This window comes from Zingiber officinale, chromosome 7A (assembly GCF_018446385.1).
Source record: "Zingiber officinale cultivar Zhangliang chromosome 7A, Zo_v1.1, whole genome shotgun sequence".
Lineage (NCBI taxonomy): Eukaryota > Viridiplantae > Streptophyta > Magnoliopsida > Zingiberales > Zingiberaceae > Zingiber > Zingiber officinale.
Genome location: NC_055998.1, coordinates 128,214,999 through 128,242,894, shown reverse-complemented (window position 1 = coordinate 128,242,894; position 27,896 = coordinate 128,214,999). Strand labels below are relative to the sequence as shown.

At 43.0% G+C, this 27,896-nt stretch overlaps 2 protein-coding genes and 1 non-coding gene across 3 annotated transcripts; 1 reads left to right on the top strand and 2 right to left on the bottom strand.

The window, feature by feature from the left end:
- Nucleotides 1-2,442: 2,442 nt before the first annotated feature.
- LOC122000486 (nuclear transcription factor Y subunit B-3-like) lies at nucleotides 2,443-3,257 on the bottom strand. The gene has a single exon (XM_042554875.1). It carries the CDS (start codon nucleotides 2,992-2,994, stop codon nucleotides 2,491-2,493), a length of 504 nt encoding a protein of 167 aa, XP_042410809.1. The 5' UTR covers nucleotides 2,995-3,257; the 3' UTR covers nucleotides 2,443-2,490.
- A 1,154-nt stretch (nucleotides 3,258-4,411) lies between these two features.
- LOC122002485 (UDP-arabinopyranose mutase 1-like) lies at nucleotides 4,412-7,554 on the bottom strand. The gene is made up of 4 exons (XM_042557671.1): nucleotides 7,112-7,554; nucleotides 5,466-5,716; nucleotides 5,208-5,376; nucleotides 4,412-5,016 (listed from the first exon to the last, which is right to left on the bottom strand). Exons 1-4 carry the CDS (start codon nucleotides 7,445-7,447, stop codon nucleotides 4,678-4,680), a joined length of 1,095 nt encoding a protein of 364 aa, XP_042413605.1. The 5' UTR covers nucleotides 7,448-7,554; the 3' UTR covers nucleotides 4,412-4,677.
- A 6,606-nt stretch (nucleotides 7,555-14,160) lies between these two features.
- TRNAR-ACG lies at nucleotides 14,161-14,233 on the top strand. Its single transcript has one exon. It is a non-coding gene; the product is annotated as a tRNA-Arg (tRNA).
- The last annotated feature ends 13,663 nt before the right edge of the window (nucleotides 14,234-27,896 follow it).

The following is a 27,896-nucleotide window of genomic DNA, read 5'->3' as shown; positions in this document are numbered from 1 at the left end:
CTGCATACTTAGACACAAGGATCAAATAACAAATAAAACATAACCTAACTTAATTAATCACACCAAAATAATTACGAGATTCAACATGTATATCCATGAGAACGAACACCTTTTATATTAGTATTATTGAATACTTCTCTTTAAGTATTTATTGATGATGGATATTTGTTATACACTGGTAAAGGGGATTTCAGATTGTTGATATTTTATACTAATAAATACAATCATGCACGAGTTAGCATATGATTGGTGCACCATGTTGTCCCATGTGCTTTGACCACCCATGTGATACCTTACATGCCATTGGCTGGTGGGGTTGAAGCATCGAGTCGATGGAACCAACTGGAATTTGCGAAAAGTGTCCAATTGGTTGGACCGACCAGAGTTGGACAGAGTGTGGACCGATTGGATTTTGCACAGAGCGTCAGGTAAGTGTAATTGAACCAAATGGATTGGTGGTGTTGAGCCGAATGTAGAATGGATGTCAATCGATGACGTTAAGTTGAATGTCGAATGGACGTCTGATACGGTTCATAAAGGTGGTGTTTGATAAGATCAAGCAGTCAAAAATTAAGGGGACGTAATAGTCAGAAGTCAAGGGGGGCCTGATAGTCAGCAGTTAGGGGAAATAAAGAGTTAAACCGCCTGACGTCATCGATCAGTCGCATAATTCCCGGTCGGGTACTTACATATCAGGATCCTAAATCAAAGTCATGAGAGGTAACCTGGAGTAAGGCCTGACCTTCCCCGATTGTCTGGTTTCCTCAACCCGATCTACATAAATAGGCCTGGTACTTTCAGTAAAACAATTCTCGGTCGGTCTTTCAATACTCCAAGTGTGAAAGAAGGGACCCTTGTTGCAGCTTGTCTCCCTCATCAAGACTCGGGTCAAGTGTCACACCCTAACGATTAGCCTGAACTGCTCGTAGCTAAACCCGGACAGGACAAAAGGCACTAGGCGATAATAATGCCAGGGAATGGTAACAGCCTGTTAGGGAATAAATGTCATATGCCAGGGAATATTCTAATGATTTGCTGTCATATGCGATTAGAACCTTCTTTCAATCCATAAGAGAGTGTCACGCGTCCTTCATCACCCGACAGACCCTGACATCGATCAGGCTCCAGAAGTGCGCAAGGTCATATAAAAAGAGAGATCCTCTCCCTTGAGTAGGTGCGCGCACATTCGTACTTATCTTCTACAATTTTTTTTCTTCGTACACTATTCTTCCGGAGGGAAAGTACCTGATTTGAGCGTCGGAGACTTTTTCCTTGATTTTTGATCTCTAATGTTTCGTGTGTTTGTCTGAGTGTGCACAGAGCCCAAGTATCGCCGGTTTAGTCACCGTCGTCCGTCAGTCCCACGTGGGGCATCAGTTTTCCTGAGCACATACGTTAGGGGTGTCCAAGTCGTCCGTCAATATCAATATATAACATCTCATCCGGTCTTCGTCTGACTCAGATTTCAGATAAGATCAACGTAAATTGATGTTGATGGGTTGAATGCTGCATGAATATCAACCAGTGGTGCCTAGCCAAATCTCGAATGCTGAATCAGTTTGGGCGAGGCAAGCCGATAGATCAACCCAAGTGGAAGTGACCCGATTGACCCCCTTGAACTATTGACCACTCCCTCAACAGAATTATTGAGACACATGAAACCTCTAATTAATTATTCCCGTATCATTAAGTAAATGCACAATGTTTGTGATATGGAGAAGTTGCTTCGCAATTTAGACCTAAGAGGAGATTGAGGCTAGAGTTACAACTTTGCATCTCTACAATAGCTCGCCAAACCAACCCGCGAACTATTTTAATTTGCTTCTATTTCTGACTAAAATCCTCGTTCGAAAGCGGATGAACTGAGGCTAGCACACGGGGATTCCTGGCTCACTCACTCGCTCACCTCTTTTGCCATAACAATTTTGATCCAAATGGACCAAAAAATCTTAAGAGCGTGATGCTAAGACTTATTATAAGCATGGCCGGCTTCCAACCTCGACCTTTCTTAATTATTCCGTGTGGCTTTGGAGATTAAGAGTCAAATGGAAATGGTGTGTGTGTATATATATATCAATATACACTGATTAATTTAATTAATTATTTTCTTGATTTTATTTTCTGGTTAATAAATTAATCGGTTGTGTAATCATCATGTCGACTTCAAGTAGAAGCCACAGCCCACAGCTGTTAATTAATTAGGTCCATGAATGTTACAGCAGAGGCCTAATCACAAGTGGAAGCAGAAAGCAAATAAAGCCTTCCATTTGCCCCTTAATCACGTAGATGAGATGGGGAGCACATGTGCTCCAGATTTTTGTTGGGTCGCATTTATAGAATTAATGCGCGACATGATATGACTTTGACAATTAAAATTCAACATTTTTTTTCAAAAAAAAAAAGTAAATATTTTAGGTAATTAACAGTGCATTAGTCTGAAGATTAAGGATTAAATATTAATTCATTAATGAAATTAAACACAATTACAGATCATATTCTGCCGTGTCTTCCACCTTCGCTAGTGCTTCCCAGGGGATGAAACGGTGCCCCCGGACCGTACATCATCTGGCGGCCGCCGCCTCTCGTCTCCATCATCCCGCCGCCGAAGTCGTTTCCCGAGGAGGAGGAGGGCGCCATGGAGGCGCCAACTGCTGCTTTGTCGACTTCTGTCTCGCGGAATCGCTGGAGGTAGGTCTTGAGGGGTTCGACGTAGTCGTCGAAGCCGAGGGTGGCCATGGCCCAGAGGAGGTCGTCGCCGTTGACGGTCTTGCGCTTCTCGCGCTGGCACTTGTCGGAGGCCTCTCCGGTGACGAAGCTGATGAACTCCGACACGCACTCCTGCACCGTCTCCTTCGCCTCCTTCGACACCTTCGCGTTCGCCGGCAGCGCCTTCTTCATGATCCGGCTCACGTTCGCGATAGGAAGGAACCGGTCCTGCTCCTTCCCTGCCGCACCTCCGCCCTTTCCGCCGGACTCGTTGTCGGAATCCGCCATGCAAGTAATCACAGAGGACGTATTGCTAGCTACTAGCACTGATCGATCGAGCTCCTTCAACGATCAAGAAAGAACGTACAGAATTAATTTAAAGGAATCGAGAGAGGAAAAGGAGGTTTTATAAAGGTCGATCGATGAGCTAGGAATCCGTGGAAGGGATCAAATTTTTATGGATTTGATCGGATCGTCGGCCGTCGTGGTGGATTCTTCCACCGCCATGCCACCACCACAGCAGCCGTCTGTGTACAAGAGGACAGAGTGAGGAACAGATCGGAGGGGCCTTATATTACAGAAAATTTCACTTTGGTCCTATAATTTAATTGGGCTTAAAAAATTATTTATAAATTTGGTAAAATTTTATTGATAAATTTAAAAACTTTACTTGTGAATGTCATCATAATATTATTCGTAAACATTTACAATATTTATTCATGAATATAAATAAATTATTGATTTAGTTTAATAATTAAATTAAATCTATTTATTTAATCGACCTGTATATTGATTGAATGGATAAAAATCATCTTTTCCCAAACCAAATATCAAAGTTAATCATGAACATTGTCTTTATTTACATTCAAAGTGCGTGCAATGATTTATAAAATTTCAGAAAAATAAATAATATTTAAATTCTGAGGTGGTAATGTGCAAAGATTGTAGCTGGGATAATGTAATAGATCCGTGGAAGGAAGGGAACCGTTGATTTCGCTATGCGACAGACGACCCCGGAGGGCCTTCTCGACCGTCGATCGGGTGCTGAAAGATAATCAAGGCCGTTCGGTGGAGTGGACCCTTGATGGTCGGTGGCGAAGCAGCATTAGACAGCGTACAGTGGAATAATAATGGGGTTCTTTAGGTGAGGTTGACCTGCTTTTTCTATTATTTTTGAAAAATATGTTGATTTTTTCTATTATTTTTTAAAAAATAAATTTGATGAAATTAAACTAAAAATTTGAGTGGTCATTTCACGCATGACTCATGGGTGGTGGTCGTCACTGGGTCCCACGGCTGCCGACCAATGAAAGTTGACCTAATTATTTGGACTGGAGAGCCGGACCCTCAGGAATTGAATCGGCCTGCCGCCTTCGTATCCGTAACTCTCCAAAATTTGACAAAATTATTCAGTTTCAATATTCGAAAATCGAAATCGTAATCTTCGGCAGTTAAGGACCGAGTCAACCCAAACACCTCATGTGGTAGTAACCCATACCACGCCCATCGGGTCTGAATTTTGTATTAAAGTTTATAAATTATTTTTAAAATTATTAAGAAATAAAAAAGCTAAAAAGTAAAATAACTTATATCAAAAATAATTTGAGTCGTCTTTTAAATCCCTTGGAGAAGCCTCAGCGGTCCAACCTATTTATCAGAACACTCGACATTTTAAATTTATATACTGATCAAATGGATTCTTCGATTGAATTGAAAATTGAAAGTTAATCTTCCTGTTAAAAAATGTCCAACATCATTAGTTACACATTTTAAGACAATAGATCCTTTTTATTGTCGACTCAAATATGAAAAATAATACAACAAAGCGACTGAAAAAAAAAAATATCTCAAGCTTCAACTGAGTAACCATAACATAATCAAGTGGCGTATGAATTTGAGTTACATCTAACAAGCATAAAGCAAGGACACCAAGGAAATTGCGAATGTTCGATGAGGCTAGGCTTGTCTCTTCTACTTCTTGGCCGTGCTATTGGCGACTGCAGCTTCTCCGGCAGGGTTGAGCTCGTCCCAGGCCTCAATCCAGGTGACCATAGCATCCGCAAGCTTTGTAAAGTAAGGGTCGATCTTTCCAAGCTTCTCCTTTACCTGTTTGGAGAGTTCGATGTAGCACTTTTGGACAGTGGTGCAATCCTTGGAGAGGACAGCAGATTGGAAGAAGGGGATAAGCTCTTCTTGCCAAAAGATTCCTTTGTATTCCTTCTTCAAGTTAACGAATGGGTTGCTAGCCTTGCTGTGCCAGATGTAGGGTAGGCCTGTCTTCACTCCCAGACCCAAGTGATCACAGATCACCTACAATTTAGTCAATTATAGCCATGTTAGGTTGCTTACACATAGGATCGTCAAAATGAACTAACTATATGTCGAATGATAAAACCAAACGGCCACATAGTAAGATATGATACATCAGGTTCAGAGCACCATGTGAGACATATTTTGAAGCCATGGAAGAGAAAATTTTACAACTAATGGAGAAAACCGACCTTGATACACCATCCAGCCCACATATCATCGTAACGTCCAATAGGCTGGCCATCACCCATAAGGCCAAAGTACATCGCAGGGCCAATGAGCTGTCGATCAAAAGCCAGATTCATTCCGCACATAGGAAACAAAGTTCCCTTGGGTATGGTAAGAACAGCATCAACATACCTAAAACACCACATATTTGCAGACTAAATTCATGTGACAACTACTACGATCCTCTAGCTGTGAAGTAATAATACTGAGGCAGTTGTCACCTGCTGTTCCTCTCGCGAGGCTTCACAAGCTGAGTGGGAGCATCATAGTCAGGAATGTTGAGCCAGAGGCCGTGAGAAACAGCTGTTGGAACACCTTCCCTGAGGCTGAAAGGATATCCACGAACAAAGTCTGCACCTTCTCGGTAGGGATCATACAAAGTGTTGAAGAAGAATGGAGTGGAAGGACTTAAAATATTTTTGATGTGCTGTTCAAGTGCATTGATATCTTTGCCAGAGGGATCTTTAGCAACCTATTTAAGATGAAAGACAACAGGTATTTTAGACACAAGGAGCAAGGGATGCCAAAACAACAATCAACTAGACGTAGACAACCAAAAAAAAAAATGTGTTCCATGTGCAACAATTAATCATGCATATTAAAACAAGCTAATTGTGATTATACAACATTCAAATATCCAATTAGATAACACATAATAAAAGTGTAGGTTATATCTGCCAAAATAGTGCTTTGCAGTGCAATATCACACACTTATTTATTTATTTTTCAAATGAGACAGCCATGGAAGCCTCAAGCTCTTGGGTGAAAGTGGGTTTCAAACTGAAGACCTGGCAACAACTTATAAGGTCCTCATCAGCTGAGATAACTGACACCATCAATCCAAAATATTCGCTAATACATGAGTCAAGAAATTTCTCGACATTTATTAAATTCCTAACCACTCAACCACTGAGTCAATGAAAAATGCAGTCCAGCAAGCAAACTTAATGGTTTAGTTTTGTATTTGACATATCAAATGCCTACCTAAATGCATATTTTACAGCAATAGAAGATTGAAACTAGTAGACACCTGACTGATACTACAGCCTAATAATCTAAATCATAATAGCATTTGCTTTACAAATTATTAGAGATAATTAGTGATACGAGACATTGAAACTAGAGCCACAAAAAACTTTGTTTAAATACTTGTGGATACAGGGGAACTTAAAATAACATTAAATGACTTAAAAGTAGGTCAAACGGGTAAACCAAGTACAAGCCACATGAGATTAGTACATAAGGAGTGAAACAAAGAATACAGATCTCCTGATGATATATGATGGGGAAATTATGATAAAGCAAAAGAGATTACCATAAATACTTCCTAGGTCATGCGTTTTCTCAGGCTTAACATCTAGTTCCATTCTTATTTACTAACAATCTTGCACAAATTGTTGCACTAATAGATAGATCTATCTCAGATTAACATTCAATTCTTATTTAGCATACCCTTAACTTCGAATTTTTAGGAACTTAAACTCTGGAAAGTCAGATCTACGTGTTCTAGTACCACCTAATAGAGATGCAAGCCATAGTCCAGCCAATCAAATCAGATAAATGGCAAATAAATGCATAAACGAGTTAAAGAACGACAGTTTTCTCCAGCACATATTTGAATTGTTTAGAAATACAGTGGACGAACTCAGATCTATTCATAAGTATCACTTACTAATTCGGGTCCAGATTGTTTAGAATGTGAAATGAGAGATTTTTCAGGGACTTTGAATTTAAAAAAAAAAAGTGAACCTCGTTAGAGTAGAAAAATAACATGTCAGATTATGCATAGGCAACTGGCAAAAGGCAGATCTATAAGGAAAAAAAAAATGAGAATCAAAATCCGGCGATGGATCTAGCGTTGACTTACGAAGCAGTCATCGTCGATGGTGTAGATGTACTTCTTCTTGGAGACCATGTAGCCGAAGCAGCGGCAGGCAGAGTCCTTGAAGGAGATGCAGTTGGCCTTGGGCCCAAGGATGCGGTTGATGTCGTTGCGGTTGTAGAGCTCGTAGTCGAAACCCTCCGGCACCTTGATCGTCTTGCTCGGGTCGCCGTCCTGCACGATGATCAGGTGGTAGGGCTGGAAGAAGGGCCGCCACATTTCCAAGAAATCCAGGTTCCGGATGGTAGGGATAACGATGTCGAGCTCATCCTTCAACAGAGGCGTGCTCGGCACCGACGCTGCTGCCTCCTTTGCCGCCATCTCCGCCGCGCTCTCTCCGCTCCTTGATCGAAGAGGAGAAGAAAAGGAACAAAAGAGATATCGAATCGAAAGATGGAGACTAAACCGCGGATCTTCCTTTCCTCTCTTGCGCTGGGTTGTATACAACGCTCGGCACGTGTCGGCACGTGCCGGATCTTAGGATGAAACGCCGGTGTTGTCCGCGAGATTAGCAACGACATGAGAAGCGACTCGAGTCGCGCTCCCAGGGAAACGGTGCCCGCCAGCAAGCGAGAAGGCTGAGCCACGTGTGAAGTCGTAACTCAAACAATGTGCCTCGGGTATGCATAAAAGTCGGATCGTGGTTCCCGCCGCGGATAGCCCGGTCGCACGTATTTTTCGGTTCAGGTTGGCCGTTGATCTAAGTCGTCTCCGCGATGCAATCCACCTAACAATAGAAGAAAATTATTTATTAATTCAAATTCTTTTTGTTTTTTAGAGAGCATGAAAATCCTCGAGACTATTCTGACAAGCTTAGTAGATCGATCAAGAGTGAGAGAAAATGACTTAATAAAACAAGAGTAAAACAGAAGATGCTTTGCGAGTTAAAGCACACTGTTACATTGGACAAGTCAAAATGGAGCAGTATGGCAGCTGGAATTGAAGTCTCATTCAAAGATGGCAACGCCAAAATGGTAGTTGGAAGGCCGTGTCCATGGATGCCTCTCTGTATTTTGTTTCCTCTCCATTTCCACGTGTTCTTTGTTCCTTGCCTGATGGCCAGCTAAGTCAGAGTTGCAATGCAAGCTGGAAAAGATTGGAACCTTATTCAACAGACATTTCTGAAACTCATTGGTGTTACAGGGGTCTTATAATATTTATCCCTGATTTTTCATCATTCACAAGGGTTTATTGAAATTGTGAACTCTGTCAGCAGCATTGATACCTGAAGCATTCTGGGAAGAATGGACATGAGGACAAAAATTGCTAGATTTTGAGGCTCTAAAGAGAGAAGAAAACGTTTTCAGGAGGGATTGTAGAGCTCGGTATCAGATTCAAACTCAGTGTGATAGTTCAGAGATCTACATCTTAGGTGTTGCGGGATCATCAGGAGTCACGTGGCAAATCCCAGGACCCGATCAACACAAAATCAGGCCAACTAAAGTCGCGGCCAAATTAGAGTCAAAGTAAGTCGACTTGAAACTAGACTCAGATCCAGTTGGCTCGACTCCCAACTGAGTTCAAGCCTGACCGGCATGACTCATTGCCGAGCTTACCTTGAGTTAGCCTGACTCAAGGTGGCGCTTGAGTTGAACTGGCTGGACGTAAGATCATGCCCGAACCAAGTCAGTAGACCATGAAGAGAATCACGCGACCAACAATTAACCGATTTGGTTTAAGCCCGATGGAAGACTTGGTTGGCTGTGTGGTTGAGTGGCGGATGTAATGTCCTCAAAGAAGTGGGAGGACAAAGCAAACATAGCGCATACACAAAGATGCAAGAGGGCGTGATGGACACGTAGCCTTATGGTTTTCACTTTTCACTTCCATATTACTTTTAGATATTTTACTATTCAAATATCTTAAATCTCATATCCTACCAATTAAATATTTATAGGTCTCACCCATCAATTATTTCATCTCAAATATTCCTAATTCCACAATCAAATATCTCATCGACTAAAAATTTATGAGTCTCAATATCACTTTATTAATTTATATTTAATGTTAAGAAAAATACAATAGAAAATATACAAATTTAAGAAAAATACTATTTCATACCAATACAAATATTTTACCAATTTAAAATTGAAATACAAAGATACATCATATTAAATTAATAAAACACGTAATGATAAACTATAGAAATTATAAAATATAATTAATAAAATAAATAAAGAGGGGATAAAATAAACCATCACACCCTATTTCATATGAAAATGGAGGAATTTGTGAATTGGATCAGTTACATCAACACTGACTTTTCTCAATCCATTTGATTGAATCTTCGATCATTGAAGCGGATTAATTCCATGAGATGAGGTTTGCATAAAATCTTGACTACTCTACCAATATTCTAAAGGGTGTGTATAAAATAAAGCTTGAGGGCCGTCATTCAAAAAATTTAGATAACTTTAGAATTATAGTAATATGGTGGTGGATATGGAAAAGGTTAAAAATATGGTGGGTGTTGAGTAGAGCTGTCAGACGGACCAACCCATGGCAGGGCGGGGCGGGTCGACTCGTGGCGGGCCAACCATTTGGCGGGGCGGGGCGGGGCGGGCCGTCAACTTGACGGGTTGGGAAATTTTCAACACAACACAATCCAAGGCGGGTCATGGGTTTGGCGGGCCAACTCACGGGCCTATCAAATTTTTTAAAAAATTAAAAAAAAAGTTCATATCTTCAATGTTTTACTTCGGAAATATTTTATCAATCAAATATATTCATAAATAAGTATTTTAAATATAAATGAACATAAACAAGTACTTATGTTGGGTCAAAAGTACTATTTTTATTTTAAAATTATAACAAAGAAAGATAATAAACTGGCATAAAATTGTGCAACGAAGAGGAATAGTAATTAGGACTCCCTGGCTGTGCGTCGAGCAGTTTAGATCAGTGGTACCCTGGTTGTGCGTGTGTAAACGAATCAAATAAGAAGGTCATCTACTTTTAAGAAGACCATCTAGTTTGGGTACACACACCAAGCTCTTCATTGTGCATAATGTATGTTTCAGATTTATCCCATAAACGAATCAAATAAGAAGGTCATCTACTTTTAAGATTAATCGACTTTGTGTGCATATATATTTTTGTAACTTTTGTCTATCACACTCAACTTCACAAGTATGGATTTTTTCTAATTAGTATTCCTCTCAACGAAGAAGATAATGAAATGCTACAATTTAACCCCTGGTACTCTCGCAGTTGTAGCATTGACTACTGATATTAACTGCTTACATGTGTTTCTCAACTCGCGGACCAACCCAAGCCCATCGCGGGCCGACCCGCGCGGGTCGCGGGCTTAGGCGGGTTGGCCCGCGGCGGACTTGGGTTGATAAAATTCCAACCCAATCCGCTTAATTGGTTTGACGGGGCGGGCCAACCCGACGGACCTAACCCAAATTGGCACCTCGACTTGAGTTATAAGGAAGGATAAGGGGAACTAAAAAAAATTTATGTTCCAATTTTATCTCTACTTTATTATATTAATTTTAAAAATTACTGTTTTAGGTATTCTTTATGTCGCAATGAAAAACACTCGCACTCCGTTGATGTTGACTTCAACACCGATGACGATGCCGACATTACTTTGATGCCAACACTGACTTCGACGCCAACGCTGACTTCGACACCAACGCAAATGCCGACTTTAACAAATGAGTTACAATTGCTTGAATGCGCAAGTCTTAACTAATAAATGTATGCAAGATGCACTATGTTCTTGAATACTTAAATATTTAACAAAATTGAAGGTAATTTTGTAACTTTATATATTTAACCTTTATTACCCTTACTTTTCTCTCAAACACACATGTTATGTTAATTAACCTGCTCTCCATCCAAACATTGAGAATATAAATACTTTACTTCTCCTTTCTTTCCCTCACTTTCCCTTCTATTAATGAACCTTTGTTCACTGCATCTAAACATAGAGCCTCAATTTTATTAAGACCTTTGATTTTTAATAATTTAAATTTTATTTATATTCAATTTGATTAGGACCTTTTTTTTTTTTTTTTGGCATAAAGCCTAAAAATGATTGAGACGGTCTTGCTTGTTGGTGTCTTTGGCTTTCCAAGATTGTTCACTGATATATGATATATAAATATAGAAAGGGTTCAAAAATAGTGGGAGGTCAATAGTTAAGCTAATGTGACGGCCAAAAGTCAAGAAGATGGGGTAGTTGTGGGCGGGAGGTGCCTCTGGGACTTGGTCCCTCGTCAGGGGCGGATCTAGTCGGGGGGCGGCATTGGCGGTCGCCTCCCCTTGTCGGCGATGGAACCCCTAGTATTATGGGGTTCTATCGGTGGAGATGGAGGATACCACCCCATGTTTATCATGATCGTCCCTCCGTATTTGAATTCCTGGATCCGCCACTATCCCTCGTGCCACATAACCAATCAACTCCCAGCCAGCATAAGCACTGATCAAGTCCCTATGGCTTAGTTTGATCCCTCACTACTCTTGGGCACATCTCTCAGTCTACTCACAGTCGACTTAGTCCCTCACTTCTCTTGGGCACAACTCCCAATCAACTCTCGGTCGACTTTGTATGTACGTAGGCTCGTGGGTACCATTAGTGACTGTCACTCACTCCCCCCTTCGTTGGAAGGTGAAAGGCTATAGCGCTCCCACAGACTACCCCCATTGTACCCCTTCCCACCCTTCGCAGGCTAGACACTCATCGGCAGACAGCAGTCGACTCATGGCTGGGACTCCATCGCTCTATGAGGGCAGAGAGCAGTCAACCCCACAGCAACCCCTTAGCTCCTCCTTGTCCGACAGATCTTGGTGAGGGGCTTCAACCCACTCCAGCCCTCGCCTAGATCCGCCCCTGCCCACAGGCCCTAAATCCAAGTCCTTTTTTCGTCAACATCCTTACCCTCATCACCAGCTCTCATTATCTAACTCAGCTTCTGGATAAGATCAAATGTGCGAAGCTTTGACCGTCCCTTGAACTCCCCCGTGGAGTCACCGACCACTAGCAAAATTTGTGGGCGGCTTTGTGTTGACGGTATCTGGGAACAAGCTGTTCCCTAGTAGTAGCTCCCCAAAGGGTCTCCCCTCCCTCCCATTGCCCTCCCTCGCCACCCCTTCCTCTTCTCCTCGCTGGCAGCACCATCAACGAAGGGCTGCCTATGCACCCTCTCTCTATGTGTGCTCCATGGCTTACATGCCAGCAGGGAGCATTCTTCCCCCTTCATTTCTAAGCAAAGGGAGCGCTTTTCACGCTCTAATTGTGTGCTTCGGGTGAGTTGAAGGAGCCGGTTGGATGAGGCTGTCAGAGAAGAAAGCCCTTGTCCGTTGGCCTTGCATCACATGAGTGATGGGTTATGAAACCAAGTTTAAGAGTGTCCATATCAGTTTATCTATTAATATATCTAAAATTTAGGGTAAATAACCCACTTTATTAAATTTAGATAATCACTTTTCACTACACACTACATCAAATACCCTAAAATTTTCATCATCTTTAATTTTTTTATTAGTTTCTTCTCTTTATTCTATTTTTTGTTATTATATTTATGGAATGAGTGGAAGGAGAGAGATTGAAAAGATTGAGTGGAAGGAGAGAGATTAAAAAAAAATATTATTTTATTTTTATGATAGAAGTTTCATTCCCTAAATTTAGAGAATCATTATTTATCAAATCTAAATTTAGGGAATGGATAGGGTAACTGATGGAGTATTTTTAATTACCCTATCCAAAATTTAAGATAAAATTTTTGGATAGAATAGTAGATGTGGATGCTCTTAGCTCTAAGGGCACATCAAATCCATCATTAAAATATCAAATTTAGTATAAAATTAGCATAAAATACTTCAATCTATACACAAAATTCCACACTAAATATGGTGGGATGAATACTACGATATTACGTCATGAAGAGAGTTTTTATTTTTTTATTTTATTATATAATTAATAAAATCAAATGTAATTAATTTTTAATTATTATTTCCTTTGTCTAGGATATTTAAATGTAATTATTATTTATTATAAATTTAAATTAAGTGTATTTAATAGCCTATTTAAATTTATTATGTATATTTATACAGATTTAATTTATCAACATTATTATTTTTAATTTATTTAATATATTTTAATTATAATTATATTTATAAATTATTAAAAATATTAATAAATTTAAATATAGGTTGATAATTAAATTGTAATAAGAAAATAGATTTTTTTTTTATATGGATTATGATGTGGATGGATTGAAGCTGATATAATGTTTCATGTTGAAATTATATTATTTTAATTTGAAAATTATACTAAATATAATATTATAGGTTGGAGATGATTTGACATTCGTTTTACAAGAGGTTTCTACCACAACTTTTAAAACTCCCTCCCAAGTGATTGGCTCCTTTCCCAAGTGTCCTCCAGCCAAAACCCCATGCTCAATGGAGGGAGGAGAGCAAAGGGGTGGGAAAGTTGATGGACGGATTGGATTCCGATGAGGTTATATATATATATATCTATGAACAATTTATAAATAAATTTCTTGATTCTTATATAAATTTATTTCATTATTTAAATATATAAAAACAGTAATTTATAAAATTTTACAATCCGTTGATAATATACTAAAAATAAAACAAATTTTATGTATTGGATCAATATCATTAATTGAGTTTGATAAAAAACAACTTAAATTTGATAAAAGGAATTACGAAACAAATTTGAACAAGCTTAATAATATAAATAAATAAATTTGAATACAAATAAAGTCAGCTCTATTTAACTTATTTACACTCCTAATTCGAAGTCTCTCTAAAGGAGATGTTAGGGAATTAATGCTCATTTATTTTGTTTTATTAGAAACCATTTAAGCATATGTGCATTATGTTTTGTCGAAAAAAATAGAGAAAACAAATTATTTTTTATTATTTAACTCTTCCTTAACGTTCATAAATTCTTTTGACATTTACGGCTTTCTTGTCGTTGTCCAAACTGGTGCCTTATCTATCATTAACAAACTCAAATTATGATCTTATTATTTATTCGATCAACAAATAACTACGACTCCGTGGCCCAATGGATAAGGCGCTGGTCTACGGAACCAGAGATTCTGGGTTCGATCCCCAGCGGAGTCGTTGGTTCTATTATTCATTTTGATGTTTGATTTTTTTTTCAATAAACTGTGGATTACCTCCAGGAATTACCTCCAAAATGATAAGTCGAGAAGGCAAAGGAGCGTACGTTTTTGTTGTTTGTAATTATCCTCTTTTTAATGCGATTAATTTAATTCATCGACGTAAGTGCGAAATTAATCAACTAATAGTTACTATTAATTCAATCGCCCCCAATTATTTCGCCTAGGGCTGTAAACGAACCGAACCGAACCGAGCTGAGTCGAGTTTTAGGGTATTCAAGCTTGTTTGATAAGATAACCGAGCTGAGTCTAGCTGAACTTAAAATGAACCAAACTTTTGAAATGATTGTTCAAGCTTGACTTGGTTTATTTTTTATGAGCTTGAGCTTGAGCTTGTTTGAAACTTAACTTGAGCTTGATTCGTTTAGATGTTATCAAACTCTCAATTCAAGTTTGGCTTGATCTTGGTTAGAGCTTGACTTGAGCTTGGTTCGAGCTTGACTTGAGCTTGACGGAGTCGTTGGTTCTATTATTCATTTTGATGTTTGATTTTTTTTTCAATAAACTGTGGATTACCTCCAGGAATTACCTCCAAAATGATAAGTCGAGAAGGCAAAGGAGCGTACGTTTTTGTTGTTTGTAATTATCCTCTTTTTAATGCGATTAATTTAATTCATCGACGTAAGTGCGAAATTAATCAACTAATAGTTACTATTAATTCAATCGCCCCCAATTATTTCGCCTAGGGCTGTAAACGAACCGAACCGAACCGAGCTGAGTCGAGTTTTAGGGTATTCAAGCTTGTTTGATAAGATAACCGAGCTGAGTCTAGCTGAACTTAAAATGAACCAAACTTTTGAAATGATTGTTCAAGCTTGACTTGGTTTATTTTTTATGAGCTTGAGCTTGAGCTTGTTTGAAACTTAACTTGAGCTTGGTTCGTTTAGATGTTATCAAACTCTCAATTCAAGTTTGGCTTGAGCTTGGTTAGAGCTTGACTTGAGCTTGGTTCGAGCTTGACTTGAGCTTGGTTCATTTAGATGCTATCAAGCTCTCAATTCAAGCTTGTTTGATTGTTTGAAACTTTTAATTGTTTGATTGGTAATTAAGGTTGATAATTTAAATTTATTTATTTTATTTTATTTTATTGTTTATTTAGCATATTGAAAAGAATTTTATTAATAAATATTATTCGTGAACATTGTTCATGAACGTTGTTCACGAATATTATTCACGAACGTTATTTACGAACGTTAACGAGCTGAACACATATATATCCAAATTTGTTTGTTTAGTTTAACAAGCTGTTCAAGTTTGTTTGTTTAATTAATCTAATGTATATTGAACGAACATAAACAAACTCTTACCAAGCCGAACACCAAACTTGTTCATGAACGCTTGGTTCATTTACAACCCTAATTTCGTCGGATATTCCATCCGGTCAGTATTTGTATCCATGCGGAATCTCCAATGAGGACGTACTCCATTCTATCACCCTCGATCGGAGGCCACAAGGGAAGAGCTGCGATGGGGACGATTGAGGAGGAACAGGAACGAGATTGAAATGAGTCCCCTCTGTAAACTCTGATTCCCTCTTTTTATTTATTTATTTATTTATTTATTTTTTGATGATATTCTTACCATTCTTTTCCCTTCAAATTGTTTGCCGTGGAATTGTATGGGAGTTAAAGAAGAATCGGGCTGAATGATTTTTCTTTACGAGGGTTTCAAATGGCAAATAAGAATAGTCGAGATTCTTTTGTGTTTTTTTCCTCGAAATGCTTACTGATGGAATTAAGCGATGTGGATTAGGACCCCTAGGGTTTGTATTTTCTCATATTGACATTCGTTATAGATGATCAAAGTTACTTTTTTTTTTCCCAAAAAGAAAAAGATTTAATACATTCTCAACGTTCTATAGGGGCTACCAGTATGATTTTCTTCTCCTTGTTCTTGGGGTCTCACGGCAGGCCACTGTATCCGCTACCAAGTAAGCAACCGCACAAAGAGAAAAAGGCCTTGCAGACATCGAGGCCTTACAACATTGCTCATTGTGGATCGAATGGAGAGATTCCTCAAGAAACAGCTGCTGCTTATATGGTAACTACTATCCAACTTAAGCTTATGGAACGGTCAAATTTTCATAGAGGGTAATCGACTGTTAGTTTTAACAATCAATTGATAGACGGGATTTTTAACCCGTGGTCTATATAACCAATCTCTCAAGGCTTGGTTATAGTTGACGAAATTAGTGGTGGTAAACCCTAATTAATAATCTACTAGTCTCAAGAGTCTTGGTTGGTGTTGTGGTGAGGTTTCTCCACCCACAACGAGTGACTTGAGATAGCCAGAGTTTGTCGGGGGCTAATCAACCGACGGATAGGGATTGTCCACCTTACGGACAACCGTGGAGTAGGAGCAAAATATCTCCGAACGTTACATCGACGTGTTAATTGATTTGCTTGTCTTTCTTAGTCTTTGCATTTTTTTTTAGTGTATAGCTTGTTTGTTTTGTTTGTATTCCGCTGTGCAAGCTAACATCGTAGTAAGAAGCGAATATTTGGGGGTATCGTCTATCCAATCCTTCTTCAAGCCGGCCACTGATCCCTTATAGGTTTAACGTTGTCGTTCGGCGATTTGGGGTGCCGTTCGGCAAAGAATTTGGCAAACGTTTGCTTTTGCTTTCAGTCCTGCATTTTAAAGGGCGCAGGGATATAGAAAATACATTAGTTACATCAGCGCAACTCTCATCCCGCTCGGTACGGCTGGAGATGGTTCGCACTCCATGGATGCTCAAGTTGCCTCCCGTCCTCATCCTTCAAGTAATAGGCGACCGAGCTGAGCTTTTCCACGATCCTGAAGGGTCCAACCCATGGGGCTTACAACTTGGTGACGTCGCCGACCGGCTTTACCTTCTTCCACACAAAGTCACCGACCTGGAATGATCTTGGGATCACCCTTCGATTGTAGTTCTGCCTCATCCTCTGTCGGTAGGCCATCAGACGGACGACGACTTTAGCACGTGCCTCGTCCACCAAGTCCAGCTCCAGGACTCTCCGCTCGTCATTGTCCACGTTATAGTGTTGTATCCGATCGAACTCTACTCAAAGTTCAACGGGGGCGACCACTTCACCATCGTACACCAAGTGAAAGGGGGTTGCTCCCGTTCCTTCTTTGGGGGTCGTGCGGATCACCCACAACACGTTGGGAAGTTTGTCTGCCCAACTCCCTCCCATATAGTTGAGTCGCGCGCGTAGGATCCGTAATATCTTCCGATTGGCGACTTCTGCTTGCCCATTAATATGAGAATATGCTATCGAGGTGAAGACCAACTGGATGCCATACCCCTCGCACCATTCCCTGAGTTCTTGACCAACGAACTATCTCCTGTTGTCCGAGACGAGCCGACGAGGGATGCCGAATCGGCAAATGATGTGTTGTCAGATGAACTTCTTAACCATCTGTTCGGTTATCCTGGCTAGCGGCTAGGCTTCAACCCACTTGAAGAAATAGTCGACCGCGACAAGTAGGAACTTCCGCTGACCTGTCGCCATTGGGAAGGGTTCCATGATATCCATTCCCCATTGGTCGATCGGGCAAGACACAGTAGACGCTTTCATTTCCTCGGTCAGTCGGTGTGAAAAGGTGTGGTACTTCTGACAGGACAAGCAGGTGGCTATTGTCCGAGCGGCGTCCTTCTGGAGGATCGGCCAAAAGTATCCGATCAGGAGAATCTTCCTTGCTAACGAGTGATCACCCAGGTGTCCGCTACAGGATCCCTGATGCACCTCTCGTAGTATGTAATCAGCGTCTTCTGATCCGACACACTTGAGCAGAGGCCTGGTGAAGGCTTTTTGTAAAGTTGGTCCCTGATCAAAGTGAACTGACCAGCTCTTTTCCTCAGTAAGTTAGCCTCTTCCCGATCGGAGGGTGTAACTCCTGATCACAGAAATTCAGTCAGTATCGTTCTCCAATAGTTTGGGAAGGTGATCCCCTCCATCCGATCAATGTGGGCTACCAGGGACACCTGCTTGATCGGTTGTGATATTCTAATCAAAGATAGAGAGATGGCCAGTTTGGCCAATTCGTCCGCTGCTTGATTCTCCGCTCGGGGGATCTTCTGTATGATTACCTCATGAAAGTTGGCCTTCAACTTTTCGAAGGCTTCTACGTAGAGCCTGAGACGCGTGTTGCTTATCTCGAACACTCCGATCAGCTGTTGAGCGACTAACTGCGAATCTGAATGTATGAGGACTCGGATAGCTCCGATGTGCCGAGCGGCTTGTAGGCCAGCTAAGAGCGCCTCGTACTCGACTTCATTATTGGTCGCCCGATAGTCTAGCCGAACGGACAGCTGCATCCGCTTTTCTTGGGGCGAGCTAGATCAGTAGTATTCCGATCCCACTCCCCTGCCGAGTGACCGACCCATCTATATATATCTTCTAGACAGCTTTTGGTTCAGGATTCTGTACCTCAGTGATGAAATTCGCCAAGGACTATGCTTTGATGGTCGTTCGGGGATGATATTGGATGTTGAACTCGCTGAGCTCCGTCATCCATTTGATCAATCGGTCGGACACCTCTGGGTTAAGAAGGACTCTTCCCAAAGGGCTATTGGTCATCACAATGATTGTGTGAGCGAGGAAGTATGGACGAAGCCTCTAAGCGGCGAGCACTAGCGCATAGGCCAATTTCTCAAGACCGGTGTAGCGAGACTTAACATCCTTTAAAATATGGCTCAGAAGTACACATGCTGCTCATCACCATTTTACCTAACTAGTGCCGAACCGACCGCATGCTCGGTTGAGGACAAATAAATACGAAGCGGCTCGCCGGCAACAGGCTTAGCGAGCATGGGTGACGAGTTGAGATATTGTTTAAGATCCTCGAATGCCCGGTTGCATACCTCGTCCCACTGAAACTTGGTGGCTCAACGTAGTATCTTGAAAAATGGCAGGCTCCGGTCGGATGACTTGGGGATGAACTGCGACAGACCAGTTATCCGCCCGGTGAGACGCTGGGCTTCCTTCAGATTTCTGGGCGGCGACATATTTTGCAGTGCTTTCACTTTGCTGGGGTTCGCTTCAATGCCCTGCATGGTAACTATGTAGCCCAGGAAACGTCCACTCCTTGCGCCGAACAGACACTTGTTCAGATTTAGCTTGATCGCATATGTCCTCAGCGTCTGGCACGTCTCCTTGATATCAGCGCTGAGATCAGTAGCTCGGAGGGATTTGATCAGAATATCGTCGACATATACCTCCATGTTGCGGCCTATTTGCCGCCGGAAAACTTTGTTCATCAGTCTCTAATAAGTAGCAGCGACATTCTTCAGTCCGAACGACATGACATTGTAGTAGTAAGTTCCATTAGCCGTGATGAAGCTGACCTTCTCCTGATCCTCTTGGGCGAGCGACACTTGATGATACCCTTGGTAAGCATTCAACATGCATATCAACTCGTTCTCGACAGTTAAATCTACCATTTGATCGATCCGGGGCAGAGGATAAAAGTCCTTCGGGTACGCCTTATTGAGGTCTCTGATGTAAAATACCGAAAAATAATGAATAATGATAAGGAAATTTTTCGGAGACCGTATGGACGAGTTTACGGGGATAAAAATGGGGTTCGGAAAAGCCTGTTTAGGCTACCCCATTTTAGCGAGGAAAAGCCAAATTTTTGTTTTTTATTTTCTTTTTCTCTTTTCCTCTCTTCCCGTTGCCGTTTCCCCCCCCCCCCCCCCCCGCGCCTTCTCTTCTCCCCCTCGCGGTAGGCTTGCCCTAACCGCCGCAGCGGCTTCTTCTCCTCTCCTTTTTCCTCTTTCTCTTTTCCCTCCCGAGCCGCACCACCGACGCCCTCTTCCTCTCGCTTCTCCCAATCGCCACTTTGCTCTGCCGACGCCGCCATCCGAGCCCTAGCGCCGGCCTCTCCTTCTCCTCTTCTTCGAGCGCCGACCACTAGGTTCGCCAAGCCACCGTCAGCTAAGTTTTTCTCTTGGCCGATTCACCTCCGCCGGTAACTAGGTCCGACCTAGCACCGCCTGGTGCCGCTCCTCCTCATCCCTAGCGTCGACCCTTCTTCCCCTCTACCTAGCGCCGGACAACACTGCCAATAAGGGAATTTTTAGAAATTTTTCTGAAATTTTTTGGAGACCGTATGGACGAGTTTACGGGGATAAAAATGGGGTCCGAAAAAGCCTGTTTAGGCTACCCCGTTTTAGCGAGGAAAAGTCAAATTTTTATTTTTTATTTTCTTTTTCTCTTTTCCTCTCTTCCCGTCGCCGTTTCCCTCTCCCCCCCGCGCCTTCTCTTCTCCCCCTCGCGGTCAGCTTGCCCTAACCGCCGCAGTGGTTTCTTCTCCTCTCCTTTTCCCTCTTTCTCTTTTCCCTCCCGGGCCGCACCACCGACGCCCTCTTCCTCTCGCTTCTCCCGATCGCCACTGTGCTGTGCCGACGCTGCCATCCGAGCCCTAGCGCCGGCCTCTCCTTCTCCTCTTCTTTGAGCACTGGCCACTAGGTTCGCCAAGCCACCGTCAGCCAAGTTTTTCTCTCGGCCGATTCACCTCCGCCGGTAAACAGGTCCGACCTAGCACCGCCGGGTGCCGCTCCTCCTCAGCCCTAGCGTCGTCCCTTCTTCCCCTCTACCTAGCGTCGGACAACACTGCCACTGTGAGCCGAGCCCCTTCCTCCGATCACCGAGCAACGACCACCTTCTCTTCGGCCTTTCTTCTTCGCTGAGCACCACGTCGCTGGCGCTGATCTTGCTTTCTTCCACCGTCGTCGTTGTCTCCGAGCCATGCCCAAATCACTGCTTACTGCTCCGGGTTCTGCCGAGCCTCCCACTTTGACCTAGTGCCCTCACTGCCTCTGATTTACTGGCTGTCATCATCGGTGGAGAGGAAGGGCTTTGCTGTGAAGTGTTCTGATAGCAACAATTAGGGTTTCCAGCCTGAATTTCGGTCAAGCAGTACTGTTCCAGCAGGGGAAATTAGAGATACAAGGGTAAGTTGTATGGTAGAAGTGGTGGATTAAAAGATTAATTTGTTGTTTGCGTTTTAAGGATAATTGTGTTGTTGATCAGCAATTTCACCTTGCTGCAGCCACTGGATCCAGCAGCAACTTCCTCTAGCAGTGAGTAAATACAGATTTAGGTGAGTTTTTGTGTTGAATCTGTGATGGATTATGTTATAGTAAGTCCTAATTAAAAGGAGGAACGACTAGGGTTAATGAAGTTAACCCTAATTGATCAATGAATTAGGATTTAGTTTAGTTAATGGATGCATGATAGAATTAGCTAAACTAAATATTGTGACACAGGACTTTGACGCGAGACGAGCATCTCGACGTCGGATTTGGACCTTTCTATTGGAGGCGGGTACTTTGACTTTATGTCATTCGATATGCATAATAATGTTTTTAACATATAACAATGATTGTGTTTCTCATTTGCTTCGGTTGATCACTACCCGATATGATACATGCTTGTTTTGTTTATTTGTTATGCACATCATGTTAGTACTTATCTGATTATATATGTTTATAGGGGTAGTGACACAACCATGATATATATTATGTTCAGGACCTAGGGTTTTTCATATCCTATCTGATCTGTGTACCTTTGATTTGATTCATTGTTCTATGGTACACATTTTATATTTATACATGGATATTGCTATGCTGCTCAGTATTGTGCCATGCTTAGTGTCATGCACCATTCGCATGATTGCATGCTGCGCGATAGTCTGCTCCATTATTGTTGAGCACATCGCCGGTTTCATCTCTGTCGGTGTTCCGTTGGTCCGCTCATGGGTAGCGTGACGCAGCATGGTAGCGCGTCAGTTTGGCTCTGTCGGTGCTCCGTTGGTCCGCTCATGGGTAGTGTGATGCAGCGTGATAGCACGTCAGGGATCCCTCCCCGTCATTGTGTACCGGGAGATGAGAGCATTGAGTTCCCCCATTTATGATTTGGGGTAGGAGGATATGTGTACTCCGACAGCATCCCGTCCACTCGGTCACTCATCATGAGCAGTGATGGCAGAGTGCACGGTTGTCACAGCCCTACCCACTCGGTCTCACCATTGTGTGTGAGATGGATGACTGGTGTCAGGGGTGACCATGACATTTGCATCATATGCATGATGCATTTATTGCTTGTGTTTGCTGCATTTACTTGCTGCATTTATATGGTTGCATATGATTGACATGCATACAGGATTTATGACACTCTCGGTCTGATGACCTTGTTGTACTTATACCCTGGTTCTGGTTAGTATAGTTTTCTCCTGTTTTGTTTCAGTTGCATTTATCCTTCTTGTATCAGGAGACTGTACGCATGATTTGTGCTGATTGTTATTTTCTTTATTATGCATATCAGTTGATTCCCGCTGATTGTTGGACTTACACCCTCCTCCGTTGTTATTTTTAGGTTGATGTTGTCCGGAGAGTTCCAGTCGTTAGTCCCCTGCAGTCCACGAAGATGTGTTGATCTTTTAGTTTTTATTGTTTGGACTATGTTTAGACTTGTGTTGTTTTGATACATCTGGGCTTGTATTAGTTTACTATATGGATATTGTCGAAGAGTTTTATTTGGTTTTGTTTTACTACATGCCTGCCTAGACGACAGAAGAGGTGAGTTGATTTTATCGTCGGATTTGAGCTCTATAGGTGTAGTGGAGTAGGACATCAATTTTGTGCTTTATGAGTGTAGTTGAGTAGAGTTATTTTTGAGTCTTCTTATCATTGCTTTAGTTGTTCACTATTAAACTGCGTGGGTGATTGTTTTATATTACTGTTATTATTCCGGTCGTGTTGGCCGATGTATATGTGGCCCTGGGGGTGATGTAGAAAGTTTCAGATTGTCCGCCGTACAGGGGAGATGCTGTCGAAATTTCTTCGGACAGAGACTCCTCCGGGGCGTGACAATTTATTTGGTATCAGAGCACCAAGTTGGCGATACTTGTTTTGATTTTCGTCTTACGAATTTTTGAGATTTATCTGATACCAATTTATTAGTATTGGTATCAGAGCGGGTTATGATACCTGCTTTTGAGTGTTCTGGATTTTTGGAGTTAGCTCGAGGTTACTAGTAAACTTGGGTATTTTTTTTCGGATTAGCACGGATTTCCATTATATTTATGTTTTGGATTTCCGTTTCGGATTAATATGGATTTCCGGTGATTTTCTTGTACGGAATTCCGAGGTCATAAATGAGGACTGGACAGCGACGGAACATCTCCAGACGGCAAATAGGTATGATGTTTATTTTATGATTGTTATACTTGTAGTAATATCTGTTATATAACTTAACAGATATGAGGAGATCTACACGTATTGCTGCGAGACGTGGTGCTGGACGACCACGTACGAGGACCTTGGGATCTCTGGACTTGCCAGAGATGCCTACCGGTGTTGAGCCTATTAGTCAGGGACAGACTCAGGATACTGTGGGCGCATCGGGCTCTCAGACCCCGATGGCTCCTATAGAGGTACCTACCTCGGCTGTACCGAGTGTACCCATCCCTACTGTATTTTCGGTACCACCAGGAGTACTACCGACATACCCCACACCTGCTCCGGCCTAGCCTACGGCGTACCCGGCACCACCGCCACCTGTACCTACTGTGTATCCGACACCAGTGGCACTTGTGCCCCTAGTACATACTGTATACCCAGCAGCACCTGCACCAGCGGTACCGATTGCTCCACATTCGGTACCACTACCTACCGTACATCTAGCCGCGACCACCTATGCTGACCCTGCAGTGCCACCGGTGGCATATGCTCCAGTCTATGCAGCAACACCGAGAGTACCTCCCCCGGTCTATTCAGCGGTACCACATGTGGCACCAACTCCAGTGTTTCTGCCAGTTTATGCAGCTGCCCCTACCCACCTCACTGACATTGTCGTGGCACGAGCTCGGATTCCAGCGTTAGTAGAGTCGATGAAGAGTCGATTTACACTCTTCCGAGGAGACCTTGATTCGAGTGTGGCCCTGTCATGGATAGAGACTATGGAGCGCACTTTCTTCTATATGGCTTGCTCCGAGTGGGAGAAAGCAGAGCTGGCTGCTTTTCACTTACGGGACGAGGCCGACACTTGGTGGGTTACTCAGCGTTCCATCATCGACGAGCAGAACATCACATGGGCCAGATTCAGAGAGGCTTTTGAGAGCCGCTTCTTTCCATGAGCTTATCAGATGGCTCGCCGGCAGTATTTCCTGAGTCTGCGACAGAACAACCAGTCGGTGACAGAGTATAATGCATAGTTTGACAGATTAGCCCGATTTTGTCTAGAGCTAGTTACTGAGGACAGTTCACGTATGCAGCAGTTCATTCAGGGGCTGGATGGACATTTGCAAGTAAGGCTTGCCGGTCTTGGTTGTGCATCTTATTTGGAGACGTTGGACAGAGCCCTCACGATTGAGTCAGCTCAGCAGAGAGCGTTTCCGGATAGAAAAAGGAAACAGTCGGGTCAGACGTCTGGACAGATCCAGCAGCCACAGGCTACACAGCAGCAGAGCGGTCGCAGTCGGTCAGATCAAGGTACTTCTGGGGTATTTCGTAGGCCTCAGAAGTCAGGGCAGTCTTCCTCAGAACATTTCCGGTCTCCACAGCAGAACCGGAAACAACCCGCCAGCGACATTCGCTGTTTCAGATGTGGGTCCAGAGATCACATCACCACAGCCTGTTCTCTGGGATAGTTAGTTTGCTTTTATTGCAAATTGCCTGGGCACCAGAGTCGAGATTGCCAGCTGAAGGCTCAGCATACTGCTCCCGGAGTTACTGCTCAGGGAGGACAGCACAATTAGTCAGGGGCTCGACAAGGAGGGTGGAGATTTACACCCTCACATCACCATCAGGGAACAACTTCCCCTTCAGCAGCTGCATTTGGCATGCTCGGACAGGAGTACCAGTACTCCCATAGTACCCCAGAGCTCCGTTTCGAGATCTCATTATCTGACTCAGGGGCAGTATCAGCTGCAACCCCAGTCACAGGCTCAGTATCAGACGCAGTCTCAGCCATTGGTATAGTATCAATCGCCGCCCTCTCAGACTTCTTTGGCACAGTATCCAGTACCGCCTCAGTGGCATGCTCCTGCCTAGAAGCAGCAGTCGTAGGCAGCGTTACCACCTCTTCCTCCGCCAGAGACTGGGCGTATTCATGCGGTCACCCGAGAGGATGCGCAGCGAGCTGACAGATCCGTTTTCCACGGTACGATTTCTATTTATTCCTTATCTGCAGATATACTGATAGATACTGGTAGCTCGCATTCTTTTATATCTCATACTTTTATGTGGGAGATTGGTAGATTACCCACTATTAGGCTGCAGCGACTGACCGTTTCTCTACCGTCCGGTGATACATTGGATGTCACTCAGGAGGTCAGAGGTTGCCCGTTAGATTTTTGCAACATAATACTTACGGTAGATCTTTTAGTATTAGAAATGGTCGATTTTGATATTATTCTTGGCATGGACTGTTTGTCAGCATATCATGCCACTGTTGATTGCCAGACGAGGGTGGTCACATTCCGGTCTCTGAACCAAACCTCGAGGGATTTCACTGGCATTAGAGACGACGGCATATCGATCATTTCAGCTATTCAGGCTCAGAAGCTGTTGTCGCATTGTTGTCAGGGTTTTTTGTTATTTTTGATCAGTATTGAGGACAGCAGTAGTTCGCAGCTCTACGACGTTCCGGTAGTCCGAGAGTATCCAGATATATTTTCAGAGGAACTACCAGGTTTGCCTCCCATAAGGCAAGTGGAGTTCGCTATTGAGTTGATTCCGGAGACCGCGCCGGCATCGAAAGCTTCTTATCGTATGGCACCAAAAGAGTTGAACGAGCTGAAGGTTCAACTCCAGGAGCATTTAGACAGGGGATTTATTCGCCCTAGTGTTTCTCAATGGAGTTCTCTACAGGCGACCATGTTTTTCTACGAGTTTCACCCACGAAAGGGGTGAAGAGATTTGGCCTTAGAGGTAAGCTAGCTCCGCGATACATTGGCCCTTTCCAGATCCTGGAGAGGATTGGAGCAGTAGCTTACCGGCTAGCACTACCACCGTCCCTAGCAGGCGTGCACGATGTATTCCACGTATCTATGCTGAGCAGATACGTACCCGACCCGACGCATGTGATGGCAGATATCTCAGTTCCAGTTCAGCCTGACGTCACTTATGAGGAGATTCCGGTACGAATTTTGGACTGGAAGGAGCGTCAGTTGCGGAACAAGACTATCCGACTGGTTAAAGTCGGATGACAGCATCATACGGACGAGGAGACTACTTGGGAGCTCGAGGATACTATCCGAGCTCAATACCCCCATCTTTTCACTTGAGGTATGTGATTTAATTTACCGTTCAACATTTTATACTCTTTACCTGTTGTTAGTATTTGTTGATGGTAGAAAATAAAATTTGGGGATCAAATTTTTATTAGTGGGGGAGAATGTAAAATATCGAAAAATGACGAATAATGATAAGGGAATTTTTTGAAATTTTTAGAAATTTTTCTGAAATTTTTTGGAGACCGTATGGACGAGTTTACGGGGATAAAAATGGGGTCCGAAAAAGTCTGTTTAGACTACCCCGTTTTAGCGAGGAAAAGTCAAATTTTTATTTTTTATTTTCTTTTTCTCTTTTGCTCTCTTCCCGCCGTCGTCCCCCCCCCCCCCCCCCGCGCCTTCTCTTCTCCCCCTCGCGGTATGTAAAATACCGAAAATAGGCAAATATTAATAAGAGAATTTTTTTGAATTTTTGGAAATTTTTCAGAAATTTTTCGGAGCTCGTATGGACGAGTTAACGGGGAAAGAAATGGGGCCCGGAAAAAAAGCCTGTTTAGGCTACCCTATTTTAAAGAGGAAAAGTTTTTTATTTCTCCTTTTCTTTTATTCCTTTTCTTTTCCTCTTATTCCCGTGCCCTAACCCATGCGACACCGATCCCTTTTCGCTCGCGACAGTTCCTTCTTCCTCTTCCTCTCCGATCGAACGCCGACCAAGCTTCTGCTTCCCCCGTCTCTTCCTCTCTTCCGACCGGCCGAGCAACACCGACTTTCCTTTTCCCTCGCGCCACCGCAGGGTGGAAGTGCCGCCGACCGTTGCCCTAAGCCCTATATCTGTCTCCTCTTTCCCAATTGGCGCTGCTTCGCGTTTCTGCTCCCACGCAAATAAGCCTCGGCCAAGGAAGCCCTACCGCCGGCAACAATCTCCGATGTGTCTCACCACCCGCCGAGCCATTTTCCTTCTCCCTCACTGTGGTCGTGCCACTCCCGCCAGCCATCCGTGCGGGATTTGTCGGCGATGCAGTGACACCGGTAGAGGATGATTCTTCCCCGACTGTCTCAGCCTCACCGCACCGCTTGAGGACCTCACCGGAGTCTTGAAGGTGCTGACCAATCGCTTCCTCGTCCCCATCCACCTCCGGCGAAGAGGTCAGTGCGGGCACCATTCTCATTGGGTGTTGATGTTCCTCTGCCCTAGTGCCGGCTGCCATCTTCCTATTGTGCCCTAGCGCCGCTGTCGACGCCAACAGCCACCACCAGACCCTTCTGGTTCTTCAATGTCGGTCGCGGGTTGTTGCTCTCCTCTGTGACGACCGCTGGACTTGGAGTTTGTTCAGCCACTGGTTTCCGACGTTATCCGACTACAGCCACGTCCGACAGTGACT

Coding starts and splice junctions, on each gene's coding strand:
- LOC122000486 (XM_042554875.1), bottom strand. CDS start 2,994: ATGGCGGATTCCGACAACGAGTCCGGCGGAAAGGGCGGAGGTGCGGCA.
- LOC122002485 (XM_042557671.1), bottom strand. CDS start 7,447: ATGGCGGCAAAGGAGGCAGCAGCGTCGGTGCCGAGCACGCCTCTGTTG. Junction 5,717..7,111: donor CCATCGACGATGACTGCTTC/GTAAGTCAACGC, acceptor CATCTTAAATAG/GTTGCTAAAGATCCCTCTGG. Junction 5,377..5,465: donor CCTCGCGAGAGGAACAGCAG/GTGACAACTGCC, acceptor GTGGTGTTTTAG/GTATGTTGATGCTGTTCTTA.